Source organism: Leucopleurus acutus, assembly GCF_964270905.1.
Source record: "Leucopleurus acutus genome assembly, chromosome: 9".
In the NCBI taxonomy this organism is placed as follows: Eukaryota; Metazoa; Chordata; class Mammalia; order Artiodactyla; family Delphinidae; genus Leucopleurus; species Leucopleurus acutus.
This window is the reverse complement of record NC_139144.1, coordinates 64,932,020-64,947,811: the sequence shown is the minus strand read 5'-3', so window position 1 is coordinate 64,947,811 and position 15,792 is coordinate 64,932,020. Positions and strand designations below refer to the sequence as shown.

Below are 15,792 nucleotides of genomic sequence, written 5' to 3'. Positions count from 1 at the left end.
GGTGTTTAGCAGGGGGGAAGGGGGGGAGACAGATTCTGCAGTCTACCCTCTAATCTAGCCATGATTCATTAGTATGTAATAGGGTGTGATCTTTCCCTTTTACTCATTTTTTTCCTTCCTCCATCTTCCCAGTGGGGAAAAGGTCATTGGTAAGTTAAGAACTAGTTTAAAAAAACACCTTGTGAGCAAAACAATGGCATCAAAGCTATGCTGCAAAAGCTGGTCAAGATAAGCAGGATCGGCCTTCCCTGGTGGCGCAGTGGTTAAGAATCCACCGGCCGATGCAGGGGACACGGGTTCGAGCCCTGGTCCAGGAAGATCCCACATGCCGCGGAGCAACTAAGCCCCTGCGCCACAAATACTGAGCCCGTGCTCTAGAGGCAGTGAGCTACAACTACTGAGCCTGTGAGCCACAACTACTGAAGCCCGCGCGCCTAGAGCCCGAGCTCTGCAACAAGAGAAGCCACCACAATGAGAAGCCTGCACACCACAACGAAGAGTAGCCCCTGCTCACCGCAACTAGAGAAAGCCCGCGCGCAGCAACAAAGACCCAACATAGCCAAAAATAAAGAAATTAAATTAATTAATTAAAAAAATACATATAAGCAGGAGAAAAATCTAGTCATTTGGGGGAATTCCCTGGTGGTCCAGTGGTTAGGACTCCATGCTTCTACTGCAGGGGGCCTGGGTTCCATCCCTGGTCAGGCGGTTGAGGAGGGGGGAAGAAGAAGAAAATCTAGTCTTTTTAAAATTGTTTCATTCAGAAAGGCTTCAAACCTATCCAGTAACACAGAGTCAGGACTAGCTGCGGCCACCCCTCTACAATTAGGCCAACACCAAGGCCCTCTGGCTGGCCTTGAGAGTGAATCTGCTATCTTAGGATGAAGCAGAGGGGCAGAAAAGACTGAAGCAGAGGATAGAACACGGAGGGAGGACAAAGAAGGCATCTCTCACTCACCTGGGCTAGGCGCCTGGGTAGAAAGTGAAGGGTGACTCCATGTGTATTCACAGTTGGGTAATAATCACTTTACTCTTTCTTTCTGGAAAGGAGCTGTACCTGCACACCCCTCCAGATGCTATAGGCATAAAGAAAGGGTGATGGGTAAGAAGAATGATTCAGAATCATAACCACCAGAGAAAGAATTCCTGTTTGTCTAACTGCTTACTAGATGTCACTACATTGAGTTTATCACAATCAGAAAATGGGGCTGAATTTGAAAGATGGTCCTGGGTCATAAAGAATCTGACTCCATTTTTTTATGTTGACCACTGTCACCCTTCAAGCCCTGCCTCCACTTTCCGCTTCCTCCCCACCTGTGGACAAGCTGATAAGAAAGCCTATACACTCCTTCCCTTGGCACCAGAGGAAAGTTCAAACCCCACAAAGCCTTGGCCTGTGTGCAGGAGTATTCACCCAGGTTCTACCTCCTAAACGTAATGAAACCCAGGGTCACTCACCTTTCCTTTGCTGAAGCTATTCTTGAACTGTCTTAGGTGCCTGACCTGCTCTCCCAGAAAGCCTCAATATGTGAATAATAAATTTCTCCCTACCCTCTCGGTGCGTATGTGGCATCATCAGTCTTGACAGCAAACGATTTGGGGTGGAGGAGAGTCCAGCATACTTCTGTGGAGTGACCACAACACCTTGCATATCATCCTGGATCGGTGACCAGGAAACTTCTCAATCTGGTGCCAAAATACATAAAGAACCCAAGCTCACATAAACAGGTGGATATAGCAGCAAAAGAATTTTCACTAAACAAATATTGTATGTTAATTCATATATGTGGAATCTAGAAAAATGGTACAGATGAACCTATTTGCAGGGCAGGAATAGAAAGGCAGACGTAGAGAACAGACATGTGGACACGGGGGGAAGGGGCGGGTGGGATGAACTGGGAGATTAGATTTGACATAAATATACTACCATGTTTAAAATAGATAGCTAGTGGGAAACTGCTGTATAGCACAGGGAGCTCAGCTCGGTGCTCTGTCATGGCCTAGTTGGGTGGGATGGGGAGGGGAGGGAGGTCCAAGAGGGAGGGGATGTGTGTATTTGTATGGCTGATTCACTTCGCTGTGCAGCAGAAACTAACACAATATTGTAAAGCAATTATACTCCAATAAAAAAAAAGAATTTTCCCTGCTTTATAAGCTCTAACAGGGTAATCATCAAAGAGAGATGCCTAGAATGCAGCTCAGGATGTGGTACTGGGTGAGGCTGTCAGACCACTGAACTGTACACCTGTTATTTTTCCCTGCCCAATATTGCTCTTCTCTTCTCCTTCCTCCTCCTCTTCTTTTTCTTCCTGTCTCTCTCTCTCTCTTCCTCTGTTAATAGCACCTGGATTTTGCTTTGAGGAACAACCCCTCCCCCTCTCTTAGTCTATATGGCTTGGATAAAGCTGATCCACCCCTCGGATTTAGGGTGGACATGTAACATAGGCATGAGCAGTCAGTGTTCTGCAGCTCCTTGACTACAGTGATTGTTTCCATGACAAGTACCTGACTCTTGCTAAGCCAATGAGTATAATACATGGAATTCTTATTGGAACTGAGAAAGAGAAAGTTCCTTCCAGCTGGGGCTGCTAATTTGTTGGCCATCTTTGGATTCCAGTGGCCATCTTTGCCCCCACAATGGGAGAAACTGCAAAGAATGAAGCAATACAAAGGAACGTGAAGCTTTGAAATTGCTGACTATAACATTTCAGCCCCTAGATCCAGCCATTCCTGAAGTTCCATCCCACGACATTTCACATATGTAAGCCCATAAATTACTTAATTTTTTTTCTTAGAGCAGTTTGATTTGGATTTTGGTCCAGTTTGATTTGGATTTTGGTCCATTGTTGTTTTCAAAAGAATTTTGACTAATACTTGCTAAAATGGAATTAACAATCCCTGGGTCTTCTTGCTGAGAGAGCAAATCACTATGTTAGACAAACTGACTTTGAATTGACTTCATTCAACTGCAAGTGAGAAAAATCCAACACAATTGCTTTATGCATATAAGTATATAGTAAAGTTTTCAGATTATTTGCTTGCATGCCATAAAGTCACTGGTTGTGGTTAGAAAATGTTTGTTGTCTTTTCTTTTTTCTTTTTTCCTTCTTCCATCTTCTTTTCTTTTACTTTAAGCACATAACTTGGCCGGCAAACAAAGCCTCCTCAGGAGGACAGGAGCAATTCTTGGTTGACGTGAGCCCCTTAAGATTTATCTTTGGCTTGCACCAAGGAGTCATCTGACCAGGGGTAGGCAGTGGGGTCTGACCTGACATCCCATTTTTATTGTCTCAGGGCCTCTTCATGTGATCTCTCCCCATTTGTTACCTTGGGCTTCCTCTTAGCATGGTGGCTTCTATGCAACTGAACAGCTTACATCCCTGAACGCTTCAGGAGGGAATACTTCAAGAGAACCAAGGGAAAGATCTGGCTCCCTCCGCCGCATCCTCAGCGCCGGGGCTCCTGGCCGCCGCCAGTGGGGCGCGCTCCGGCCTCCGGCACCCGCTGACTCCGCAGCACGGTTAGGACGCTCAGAGCGCGGACTTGCGGAGGCAGTCTGGCCGGCCTGTCGGGAGGCGGGGCACTGGCGGCCTCAGCCAGGACGTTGGGCCCGGCCCGGCGGGCCGCGGAGCGGCGGCGAGAGGGGGCCCAGCGGGGCAGGGCGGGCGCGGCGCGGAGGAAGTGCGGTCTTCGCGGCTCGGCGCGGGGCCGCAATGTCGTCCCGGCTCGGGCGCGACGACTCGGGGACCGGGGGCGCGCGGCGGCCGCGGGAGCCTCCGAAGCAAGAGCTGCAGCGATGCCGGGAACAGAGGCGGCGGCGGCACGACACGCAGCAGCTGCAGCAGCTCAAGCACCTGGAGTCCTTGTGAGTCCGTCACGCCAGCCCCCGACTAATGCGAGGAATGGGGTCGGGGCCCGGGGTCGCGCGGCGGGGCCCGCCCGGGGTTGGAGACCTGCGAGTGGACAGGTGGGCCCGTCCCCAGCGAGCCGGGTGCGGGATTTGATTCCGGGCTGCGGGACGCTGGACTCTCAGCCGCTGGAGGAAGAGCGGGGAGACTCCGTCCCCAGGCTCGTCCCGGGCGCGCGAGGCGGCGGCGGGCGGGCGCTTCCCTGCCGGAAACGACGGTTTTCTTCCTCGTGCGGCGACGTCGGTGTCGGTCAGGATTTGAATACAGGAGAAGTGCGGCTGCGCCCTTGGGTCCTTTCCCATTTCTCAGTTCAAGGGGCTCGCTCTGAACTGGGTAAAATCCCCATTCTTTTCATCTAGTGCTGTTAACTAGGGAGGAAAAAGCCCAGTCCCGTAACATGAGTGCGCGGTGAGGAAGGGAAGAATAAACGTGGGGTGAGGGCCTGGTCCCTGACTCTTCGGGAGGAGCTGTCAGGTAGAAGAGAGCGTGGACTTCTCTCTCGTCCCCAGGATTTTTTTTTTACCAGGGTTAAGGGTGGAAGCTACAAAGAGGCCAGTTCCAGCGCAACAAGAAGAATTAGGACCAGAGTCATAGATTCTTGGCGGTCAGCGTGGCCTGACCTACGAGGCACTGTACTCCCCCAGCTACCCGGGGATGGAGAGAGTCCAGATAACGCCTGAGAGAAGGGTTGGTTGTAAAGGAGGTTTAACCATCAGGTGGAAGGTTGGATTAATGACCCTTGCGGCTCTTTTCTGCGTTTCTGTCGTTCTGTAATCAGCTTTAGAAGTCTGACTTTACTAAGTTTGGTGTTCACTGAGTTATCTGAATTATTTGCTTTAGGCACTTCCCATTACCTACCTTCTCATGATTGCTGAGACAGTCGTGTAAGGAAAGGCCCTCATTAACCTTCTGGGAGCTTTGATACAAAGTGCATGCTTCCTTGGAGCCTGGCCTGCTCTTTTCAGTGTGGCTCTTGAGCTGGATTTCACCTCAGTGGGCCGTGGTTTGGAAACAGGTTCTGCATTGCTGGCATCCACAGTCCTGGCGTGTTCAAGGCACTCTGGGCTCAGGCAGGGCTTAGCCCCACCAGCCCTCTGTATCTTTAACTGTAGGATGCCAGGTGGTGGTTAATACTATGTGTTTATTTTGTAGCTCACAGAGCTTTTTCACAGACAAGAGAAAGTTGATAACGTTTTGTCGATGAGAAAATGGAGGCTCAGTGGTTAAGCCACTGACCTGGTTAGCCAACAAAATGAGAGCAGAATTCAGGAGTGTGATTCTCAGACCAGTGGGATTTTTCCAGTTTCACAGATTTGAAACTGGCTAGGCTATGGTCATATTTGCTTTTTCTAGTTCAGGGTTTTGTTTGATTTTAATTAAGTTTAATTCATACCAGAGTAATACTTGTATATAGCTTAAAACTCAAATAGTACTAAAAATGCTACCAAAAATAGCGCTGGGCTGCCCAACTCCTCATTTACCCCCCAAAGTAACCTGCACAGCCCTCCACCCCCTTCCCTCCTAACAAGGCCAAGCCTTCCATGTGCAGACTCTTTTAGTTTTTATTTCTTGGATTTAGCTGCACATTTCTAAGTTATATGCTTACAACTGGTTTTGTTGACTCAATAATTTTAGACATTTGTTAACTTCTTGTCATAGTAGATAAAGATTTAGTTCTCTTACTTGCCCTTCTTGTTTCCATCCTTCCAATATAGCGCCATCATAATAACTTTCCTAATCAATGTCAGTGTTAACATTGTTATAACTTTTTTCTTTTGGCTGCGTTGGGTCTTCGTTGCCGTGCGCAGGCTTTCTCTAGTTGCGGTGAGCGGGGGCTACTCTTCGTTGCGGTGTGCGGGCTTCTTGTTGCGGTGGCTTCTCTTGTTGCGGAGTACAGGCTCTAGGCATGTGGGCTCAGTAGTTGTGGCACACGGGCTTAGTTGCTCCGCAGCATGTGGGATCTTCCCGGACCAGCTCTCGAACCCGTGTCCCCTGCCTTGGCAGGCGGATTCTTAACCCCTGCGCCACCAGGGAGGCCCTCAAGGCTCTTCTTACCTCACATTTTCCCTGCAATCTCTTGCTTTCCCTTCTTCCAAAAATAAAATCGCTGTGCCAAGACACCAAGTTATGATTTCAGTGAATTTAAGTTCAACATCGAACAGGATGTGGTATAGCATCAGTTTATTTATATAGGACTTCTGACTGCTGGGCATATTTTATTAACTGTTTTAGTTATAATGTAGTTTGAAGTTTTTTCTAAAAAAAAAAGGCTTTTCATTTTGGTCTGCAGTTGCCTTTTGCTGATTGAGACGTGTTACATTCCTGTGAACATGGTTCATGACTGGTGTTTTCTTCCTTTCTAGTTATGAAAAACCTCCTCCTGGACTTATCAAGGTCAGTGTGAAGTTTGTACTTTTGGTTTTGCTCTGAGACAGATTTGACTCAGTGCTCAGACTCAGTCACTTATGAAAAACAGCTGCATAAGGTTTGAACCTCCTTTTATGATAGTTCTGTGTCTTCCCTGCAGATGGCAGTCGGTTCATGCACTTTGGGCTTTGTCACAGCCTGTGCCTTTGCAGAAATTTAATCAGCCTTGTGTCTGTCCCCTAAGAAACCACTGCAGGCTCCCCGAGTGTTCCTCAGCGCTCACTCCCATTCTTTCTGTCTCACTTGTGACTGCATCTCCTCAAAGCTCTCCTGCCCCATGTTCCTTCTGTGACCCCCCCCGGTGCTGATTTCTTGAATGTCATCAGCTCAGAGAACACTGGACTCTGAGGAGACGTGAAGCTCATCCAGTCCAGCCCTACCTGTTGCAGGAGTCCCTCCTCCAGCACCCTGACCACAGTGTCAGTGTCTTTCTGCAGGAGCGAGACTTAGAGGACTTAAGGCCAAAGTAGCCTTTTCTGTTTGGTAACTTTCAACTTAAAAAAAAGATTTTTAGAAAACATTCTTCCATTATAAATTTAATATTCGTGGAAACTTGAAAAAATCATGAGGTAAAAAAACAGCACCTTAATTATATAGTGCAGTTATTTGGTAATGAAAATACATCTCACTAATATGGCATGTGTGAGATTATAAAACATGACAGTGGCCTTCAAGGTCTAATAATCTATTTTACTCTAACACATTGTTCTTATTATTCCAGGAAACCTTACTTGTTTAACTCTATATTCTGCCTCATTCCACAAAGCTTTTAAGTTAGCAGAAAACCTTTTGTGATCTTAGAATCTAATTTTTGTGATCTAGAATCAGAATTTGGAGCTCACAGATCAATCCTATGTAAACACTAGTAACTCTTCTCTAAGAATAGCTACGTTGTTTTCATGGTATAGCTAGCTCTTCTAGTATAGTTACTTCCGTTTTTTCTGTCAGTTATGATTTGTCTTTCTTTCTAGCTCTTCAGAGGGTAACTTATGATGACATTGGGATCTCCAGCCCATGAGAAAGCCAGGCAGGGCTGTGTTCTCAGACAGGTGGGAGAGAGTTCCTGTGCTTTTTTGCCGCACAGCTTACACAGTTTCCTTTTTCAGGAGGATGAGACTAAGCCAGAAGACTGTATACCAGATGTCCCAGGCAGTGAACATGCCAGGGAATTTCTGGCCCACGCACCAACCAAAGGACTTTGGATGCCACTGGGGAAAGAAGTCAAAGTCATGCAGTGTGAGTGTGGAAGGGTTTCAAGTAACACCCTCAATACGTGCAAGTTATAGACCACTGTTTACAAATGAGTTCACTTCTTTTAGTTCATTCTCACCACAGCCCTGCTAAAGTCAGGGCATGATCTCTGTGCTATAGTTGAGGAAGCCGCCTTGCATATGTTATTAAGTGTTCTGGGGTAAGAGGCAGTGTAGTGCCTAGACTCCAGGGCTTCTGGCTGTAAGGGCAATGGTCTTCCACAGGGCCGTAGCTGCCTGCGGAGTATACGCTTCAGTAATATTCCTGTAACAGAAAGGATATTCCATGTAGAAATGCCATGGGGGACAAGGGATGCATTGGAGGGTGGTCCCTTGGGTCTTGGCTCAGTCAGTCGTCCTCATCAGAGGTGTTGAGGTTTTATCCAGGTAACCTGAGAGGAGCTCTGGGCCACAGAGGATGGGTCTGGAACAGGTAGACCTCTGTGTGCACACCCTCCACTGCACCAGAGCAGCAGCATCTTCATCCAGTGTAAGACGGCATTTGCAGAAGGGGTACTGCTGCCTTTAAAGACATTGTTGGTACAAAGATTCTTCACACACATAATTAAAATAGCAGTTTGCAGTCCCTTTGCCTCCATTCACACATCATCCTTTTTCCAGTACCTACGTTACAACAGTTAGCCTTCTTCAGGGTGGCAGGGAATACATGAGGGCATGCTTTTTAGAAGTCAGGGATTTTGGGGTCCATCTTTGAGACTGGCAGCCACAGTTATTGCTCATCATTAGGAGATAAAAAGTTGATTAGGAGCTCTAAGTGTGTGAGTGGGGCTTGCTGAGTTTCACTGGAGGGTAATCTTTCTAGGCCGGTGAACTGGGAACTTGTGAGGTCAGTACCTGTAGGTTTTTCTTCTTGGGGTGAGTTATATTTTCCTAGAGAAGAAGGCTCCTCCATGGAGGGTGAAGGCCAAGCTGCTAGTGTTGTGGGATCTTATTGGAGCAAGAAGGTTGGGAAATCTTGCCATTTACTTTTTATTTGTTCATGTAATCTTCTGTATTTACTGTGACACCTTGCCTTCACATGTATCTGATGTCATTTTGCCAGAGATCTATGCTTTACCTTTTTCAGACAATAAACTTCCTTCCACCAGGGCTAGTAATAGTTGCCCTTGGACTTTTCATCAATCCTCCTTATTTCAGCTCCTCCTTTACCTTTACTTTCAGAGGTATCTGGTGCTCAGAGCTCAATTCCTGAGCTCTTTGGAGGTGCTGCAAATAGAAATTGAGCTGATTCTCTGTTCTCCCCTCTGGTGGCTTAGAATTCAATTTTCTGGTGTCTGCTCTTCATTTAGCATTTAGTGTTTTTTTTTTTTTTTTTTGGCGGTACACGGGCCTCTCACTGTTGTGGCCTCTCCTGTTGCGGAGCACAGGCTCCGGAAGCGCAGGCTCAGTGGCCATGGCTCACGGGCCCAGCCGCTTCGCGGCATGTGGGATCTTCCCGGACCGGGGCACGAACTCATGTCCCCTGCCTCGGCAGGCGTACTCTCAACCACTGAGCCACCAGGGAAGCCCAGCATTTAGTATTTTTAAAAAATATTTATTTATTTATTTGGCTGTGCTAGGTCTTAGTTGCAGCACCCAGGATCTTGTTGCCGCATGCGGGATCTTCATTGCCTCATGAAGCCCCCGGCTTCTTTCTTTAAGCATAATATTTTTGAGGTTCATCTATGGCATAGCACATGCCAGTAATGCCAGTAGTTCATTATTATTATTTCCTCCTTCTGCTTGCCTTTGGTTTGGGTCGCTCTTTGTTTTCTGGATTTTTTTATTGAACCTGTGATTATTGATTTGAGAGCTTCATTCTTTTCTAATATAGGCATTTAAAGCTCTACATTTCCCTCTAAGCACTGCTTTATCTGCATCTCATATGTTATGTTTAATTTTCGTTCAAATCAAAATACTTGCTAATTTTCCTTGAAATTTCTTCTTTGACCCATGGATTGTTTAGAAATGTGTTGTTTAATTTCTACATATTTGTAGATTCCCAAAGTTTCCTACTATCATTGCTTTCTAATTTGTCTTCTTTGTGGTTGGAAAACATACTTTGTATTGTTTGAATCCTTATTTTATTTTTAAGTACTTATTTTATTTACTTATTTGGTTGTGCTGGGTTTTATTTGTGGCAGGTGGGCTCCTTAGTTGTGGCTCACCAGCTCCTTTAGTTGCGGCATGTGTGCTCCTTAGTTGTGGCACGTGGTCTCCTTAGTTGCAACTTGCAGGCTCCTTAGTTGTGGCATGCATGTGGGATCTAGTTCCCTGACGAGGGATCGAAACCGGGCCCCCTGAATTGGGAGTGTGGAGTCTTAACCACTGCGTCACCAGGGAAGTCCTGGTTTGAATCCTTTTAAATTTATTAATTCTTGTTTTATAGCCTAGCCTATGCTCTCTTCTGGATAATGTTCCATGTGGGATTCAAATAAATGTGTATTCTGTTCTTTTGGGGTGGTCAGATGTTCTACAGATATCTGTGAGATCTAGTTGGTTTATAGTATTGTTGAAGTCTTCTATTTCATTGTTGATATTCTCTCTAGTTGTTTTGTCCATTGTGGAATATTGAAGTCTCTAATTATTATTGTTGCATTATCTAGTTTTCCCTTCAGTTCTGTCCATTTGTGCTGCATCTATTTGGAACTTTGTTGTTAGGTGCATATATGTTTATAAGTGTTATATCCTCTTGATGGATTGACCCTTATATCATTATAAAATGTCAATATTTGTCTCTTGTAACAATTTCTGCCTTTGAGTCTGTTTTCTCTAATATTAGCATAGCCACTCCAGCTCTCTTTCAGTTAGATTTTTAAACTGAACTTTATATTATTTATTTGAGATCTTTGTTCTTTTCTAATGTTGGTATTTAAAGCTATAAATTTCCTGTAAACACTGCTTTATTTGTGTCTCTTTTCATCCTCCTACTTTCAGTTTAATTTTGTCTTTGAATCTAAAGTTTGTTTTACTTGGAAAACATTTTTTTATCCATTCTGCCAATACCTGCCTTTTGATTTTCATTCAGATTAATGCTAATGTAATTTCAATAGAATACAGAAACTTTGTTCCTATACAGCTCCATTCTCTCCCCCTCCTTTGTGATAATATTGTCATACAAATTACATTTTTATATATTATAAGCTCATCATCACTGTTTTATAATTATTTCTCTATGTAGTTGTTTTAAAATGAGATAGGAGAATAAAAGAATTACAGTAAATGTATTTATACTGTCTTTTATAATTATGTTTGTAGTTACCTTTACTGGTGCTGTGTATTTCATGTGGATTTGAGTAACTGCCTAGTATCCTTTCATCATTTCAGCTTTGTTATTTTTTGTAAGGCAAGTCCATTAGCAATAAATTTTCAGAGTTTGTTTATCTGAACTTTAAGTTCCCTTTTATTTCTGAAGGATAATTTTGCTGGCTGTAGAATTCTTGCTTAATAGTCTTTCTTTCAGCACTTTGAATATGTTATTCTACTGCCTTCTGGTCTCCATGGTTTGTGATAAGAAGTCATCTGATAATCTCATTGAGGATTGCTTATATGTGATGAGTTGTTTTTCTTTCATTGCTTTTAAAATTTTCTTATCTTTCGCTTTTTAACAGTTTGCCTATGATAGATCTCTTTGAACTCATTCTACTTGGAGTTCATTGAGCTTCATGGATTTGTAGATTAATGTTTTTCATCAAATTGGGGAAGTTTTTGGCCATTATTTTTTCAAACATTCTACACTCTCTAGCACTCCTTTCTTTCTGAGATTTTCTTTATGCGTATGCTGTGAATTTTGATGGTATCCCACAGGTCTCTGAGACTCTGGCCAGCTTTCTTCATTCTTTTTTCTTTTTGTTCCTCAGACTGGATAATCTCAGTTGTTACCTATCTTCAGGTTTGCTTATTCTTTGTTCTGCCATCTTAAATCTGCTGTTAAGACCTTCCAGTTAATTTTTCAGTTTGATTATTGTGCTTTTCAACTCCAGAATTTCTTTTTTATTTATTTTTATAATTTGTATCCCTTTATTAATAATTTCCATCTGTTATGACATCACTTTCATACTTTTCTTTAATTCTTTAGGCATAACTTTAGTTCTTTGAACTTATTTATAATAGCTGATTTAAAGTCTTTGTCTAGTAAGTCCAGTATCTGGACTTGCTGTTGCTTTGTGTGTTCTGCAGTTTTTTGGTGAAAACTGCCCATTTTAGATAATATAAGGTGGTCTGGAAATCAGATTCTCCCTTCTACCCAGGTTTTGTTATTGTTCCTTTTTGTATTTTTAGTGACTTTCCTAACTAATTCTGTAAGTCTGTATTCCCTGTAGTGTATGGCCACTGAAGTCTCCTCTGTTAGCTTAGAGGTCAGCTAATAATACGACAGAGATTTCCTTAAGTGCATTGATCTAAGAAGCCTTCTACCCTTTGCCAAGAGGTTATATGTGTGTGTTAAGACAAACCTGAAATGCTCATGTGGTTTGGTTTACATGTCTGCCTTAGCCTTTAGTGCCTGCTTGCACAGAGCCTTAACAGTGAGTCAGAAGTGAAAAAAAAGGCCTTCTCAGGCCTTTACTATGCATGCACACAGCCTTACACATGTGTATAGTCTTCTAGCTTCCCGGAATTATGTCAGAATTTTTGAGAGCCCTCTATGGACATCTCATTCCCCAGATCTTCCTTTTAAACTTTTGGCTGGGCTCTCGTTTACCCAGTGATATCACAGCCATAATAAGCTGTGATGTTAAACAATTGCAAGTGACTATTTTTGACAAATATCCTGGGGTAGGGCTTTTTCTGTAGAGCAAACTGCATGACTGGTCAGATAGCAATGATATCCTGCCAGCATGGCTCTGTGCTCTGAAGTCAGGGCTTTTTGAGGTGCTCAAAATCCAGTCTTCCCTCTTCAGTGGGTGTGACACTGCTGCTTTTCACAGCTGTCATAGTTGCAGGGCTGCTTGTTTTTAAGACTGTTGTGTAAGTAGGGGTTGGGAGTGAGCCCAGTTAAAACACCAGAAATCCTGCTGTTCCTACCAAGGCTCAGCAGGGTTTCTTTAATTAATACTCTTTAGATTGTGGCAAGCCTTTGGTTAATTTTCAAGGTTTCTGACAACTTGATTTGGAAAATTTGCAACTATTTCCAATGCTTCTATGGAGGAACAGATTTATGGAGGTTGTTACTTGGCCCTTCTTGAGATATTTCCTGGATTATTCCTTTTGAAAAGAATTCTCTTGTCATTTTTATAGAATCTCAGGAAGGAAATGAAAGGAGACAAATGTGTTTAGTCTGTCATCTTTACCCAGAAGTCTATGGCTTTTTTTTAAAGTTTGAAAACCACTGCTCTGTTTGATGAGGTGGTTAGTTGCATTTCACTTAGTATTTTATAGTTATTTGCATTGACTTGGAAAATAAAAGTTTGGGTTGGGACCAGATCCAGTTTTACCAAGAAGTAAATGAAGCTTAAGTTTCAGGGCCCCTCACTTGTGTCTTTCAAAGACCTGCAGGGACCATAGTGATGTGTTGATTATGGTCATAGGATTTTGTAAAATTTGCCAAGGCAAGATTTTTGTTTTTCCTAAAGAGCCCCCTCCATCCCCACCCCCACCGAATAATTTAAGCTCAGGCACCACAAAACTTGGACTCATTCCAAACAAGATATATATATATATATATATATATATATATATACACACACACATATGCATACTTTTAGTGATTTTAGTGATTGTAGTACTATCTAGAACAGTGGTTCTCAAACTTTAATATGTCTACACATCACCAATAAGTCTTTTGAACTCCAAGTATGTGTCAGTGTTTCTGGGGCAGGCCTAATACTGTGCATTTCTACCAATCTCCCATGTGTTGTTGATTTTGCTTGTGCATGGACCACATTTTGAATAGTAAGGATCACCTTTCCTTTAAAGGTAAGAGGGTTTTGAACACAAAGAAAGACATTGGTTTGAAGGAGTGTTATCCTCCTTTCCTGAACTTTAGATGTTAGGAGAGATAAAAACAGGGACAGCTCAGAGGCAGTCAACAGAGAACCCCCAAACTTCATTGTTTTTCAATGGTTTCCTGAGATCCAGCTCTCAAAATTATGTTCCCATACAACCATTTTGTTTTTCACTTTCAGTACAGTATTCAATAAATTACATGAGAAATTCAACACTTTATTACAAAATAGGCTTTGTGTTAGATGATTTTGCCCAATTGTCGGCTAATGTAGGTGTTCTGAGTGCATTTAGGGTAGGCTAGGCTAAGCTATGATGTTCAGTAGTTTAGGTGTATTAAGTGCATTTTCAACTTATAGTATTTTCAACTTATGATGGGTTTATTGGGATGTAACCCCATCATAACTCAAGGAAGATCTGTAGTTTCCCTTTGTTTTTTAGGATTTTACATGGTTCATTCACTGATTGCATTTGCTTTTAGAATTGGAGTTTAATGAAGAAAAACTTTAATATGATCTACTGATCCTTTGTCTTCATTAAAGGAAACTGTGTTATCTTACAGAAATATTTCCTCTTTTCTTTGTTTTCAGGTTGACGCTGTAAACGATATGGTCACCGAACAGGCGACAAAGAATGCCCTTTTTTTATCAAAGGCAACCAAAAGTTAGAACAGTTCAGAGTAGTAAGTAGAACCCCACCATATCAATTTACATTTATCAGAGATAGTGAATATCAGTTGATTAGGTACTAACAGTGAACTGCAAATTCACACAAAATACATTCCCAGAAGTCATTTGGCCAAAGTATCTGGTGTTAACTACATTTGTGTTAAATTACAGGCGTACCTCAGAGATGTTGCAGGTGTGGTTCTAGCAATATCTAGAACCTCAATAAAGCAAATACCACAATATAGTGAATGACATGAATTTTTAAATTTCCCAACACATATAAAAGTCATGTTTGCTCTATACTGTATTCTGTTAAATGTGCAATAGCATTCTGTCTAAAAAAATAAAGTACATAACTTAATTTAAAATACTTTCTTGCTAAAAAATGCTAACCATCATCTGAGCCTTCAGAGAGTTGTAGTACTAACATCAAAGATCACTGATCACAGATCGCCCTAACAAATGTAATTATAATGAAAAGTTTGAAATATTGTGAGAATTACCAAAATGTGACACAGTGACATGGTGTGAGCAAATACTGTTGGAAAAATGATGCTGATATACTTGCTCAACACAGTTGCCACAAACCTTCAATTTGTAAAAAACGTAGTATCTGCCAAGTACAATAAAGTGAAGTGCAGTAAAATGAGGCGTGCCTGTACAGTTGTGTGACAGATTAGTTCTTAACAAAAAACTTCTCATTAAGGTGTTATTCGCTTATACCTTGGGGATAGTGATTCTTTTTCTGAAGCAGACATTGTTATTTATTCAATCACTTTTTTTTAACTTATTGTATAAAAAAATCATGTTTCATAACTAAAATGAGGGTTTTAGTTTTCCAGGCTTTACCTGAAGATTATATGTCTTTAAACTATAAGCTAGAAGTGTATATATAAATTATATTTGCTCTTTACATGACAGTAAAATTATCTTTTCCTCACCTTATTTTAACAGAGTCATTTCCCAGGGGTGTAAATTCTCCATTCAGTAACTGCTTCTGTCAAGTGAAATATGTAGCTGTCTGGATGTACTGAGGTTATCAACATATATCAAACTGGAGTCAACAGACATTCTCCAGTTTTTGTTTTTGTTTTTTTAATTTTATTTTTTGGCTGCGTTGGGTCTTCATTGCTGTGCACGGGCTTTCTCTAGTTGCGGTCAGCAGGGGGCTACTCTTTGTTGTGGTGCACAGGCTTCTTATTGCAGTGGCTTCTCTTTGTTGCAGAGCATGGGCTCTAGGCACACGGGCTTCAGTAGTTGCAGCATGCAGCCTCAGTAGTTGTAGCTCGCGGGCTCTCGAGTGCAGGCTCAGTAATTGTGGTGCGTGGGCTTAGTTGCTCTGTGGCATGTGGGATCTTCCCAGACCAGGGATCGAACCTGTGTCCCCTGCGTTGGCAGGTGGATTCTTAACCACTGCGCCACCAGGGAAGCCCCATTCTCCAGTTTTTAAGACATTTTAAGATGTTGTGTTTTCATTTTAATAATCTGAAATAACTTATTTTGGATCAATCGTTCTACTTTTAGGTGGAATGACAATTTCTACAGATACTATAGAACATAGTTTGGCGATAAATCTCAAAAACTTTAAACATACTC

General features: G+C 42.7%; 1 protein-coding gene across 1 annotated transcript; it reads left to right on the top strand.

Annotated features, from left to right (window-relative positions):
* Window positions 1-3,686: 3,686 nt before the first annotated feature.
* On the top strand, window positions 3,687-14,244 carry LOC309966234 (retinitis pigmentosa 9 protein). The gene is made up of 4 exons (XM_082846210.1): window positions 3,687-3,865; window positions 6,272-6,302; window positions 7,442-7,571; window positions 14,119-14,244. Exons 1-4 carry the CDS (start codon window positions 3,714-3,716, stop codon window positions 14,121-14,123), a joined length of 318 nt encoding a protein of 105 aa, XP_082702336.1. The 5' UTR covers window positions 3,687-3,713; the 3' UTR covers window positions 14,124-14,244.
* Window positions 14,245-15,792: the final 1,548 nt, after the last annotated feature.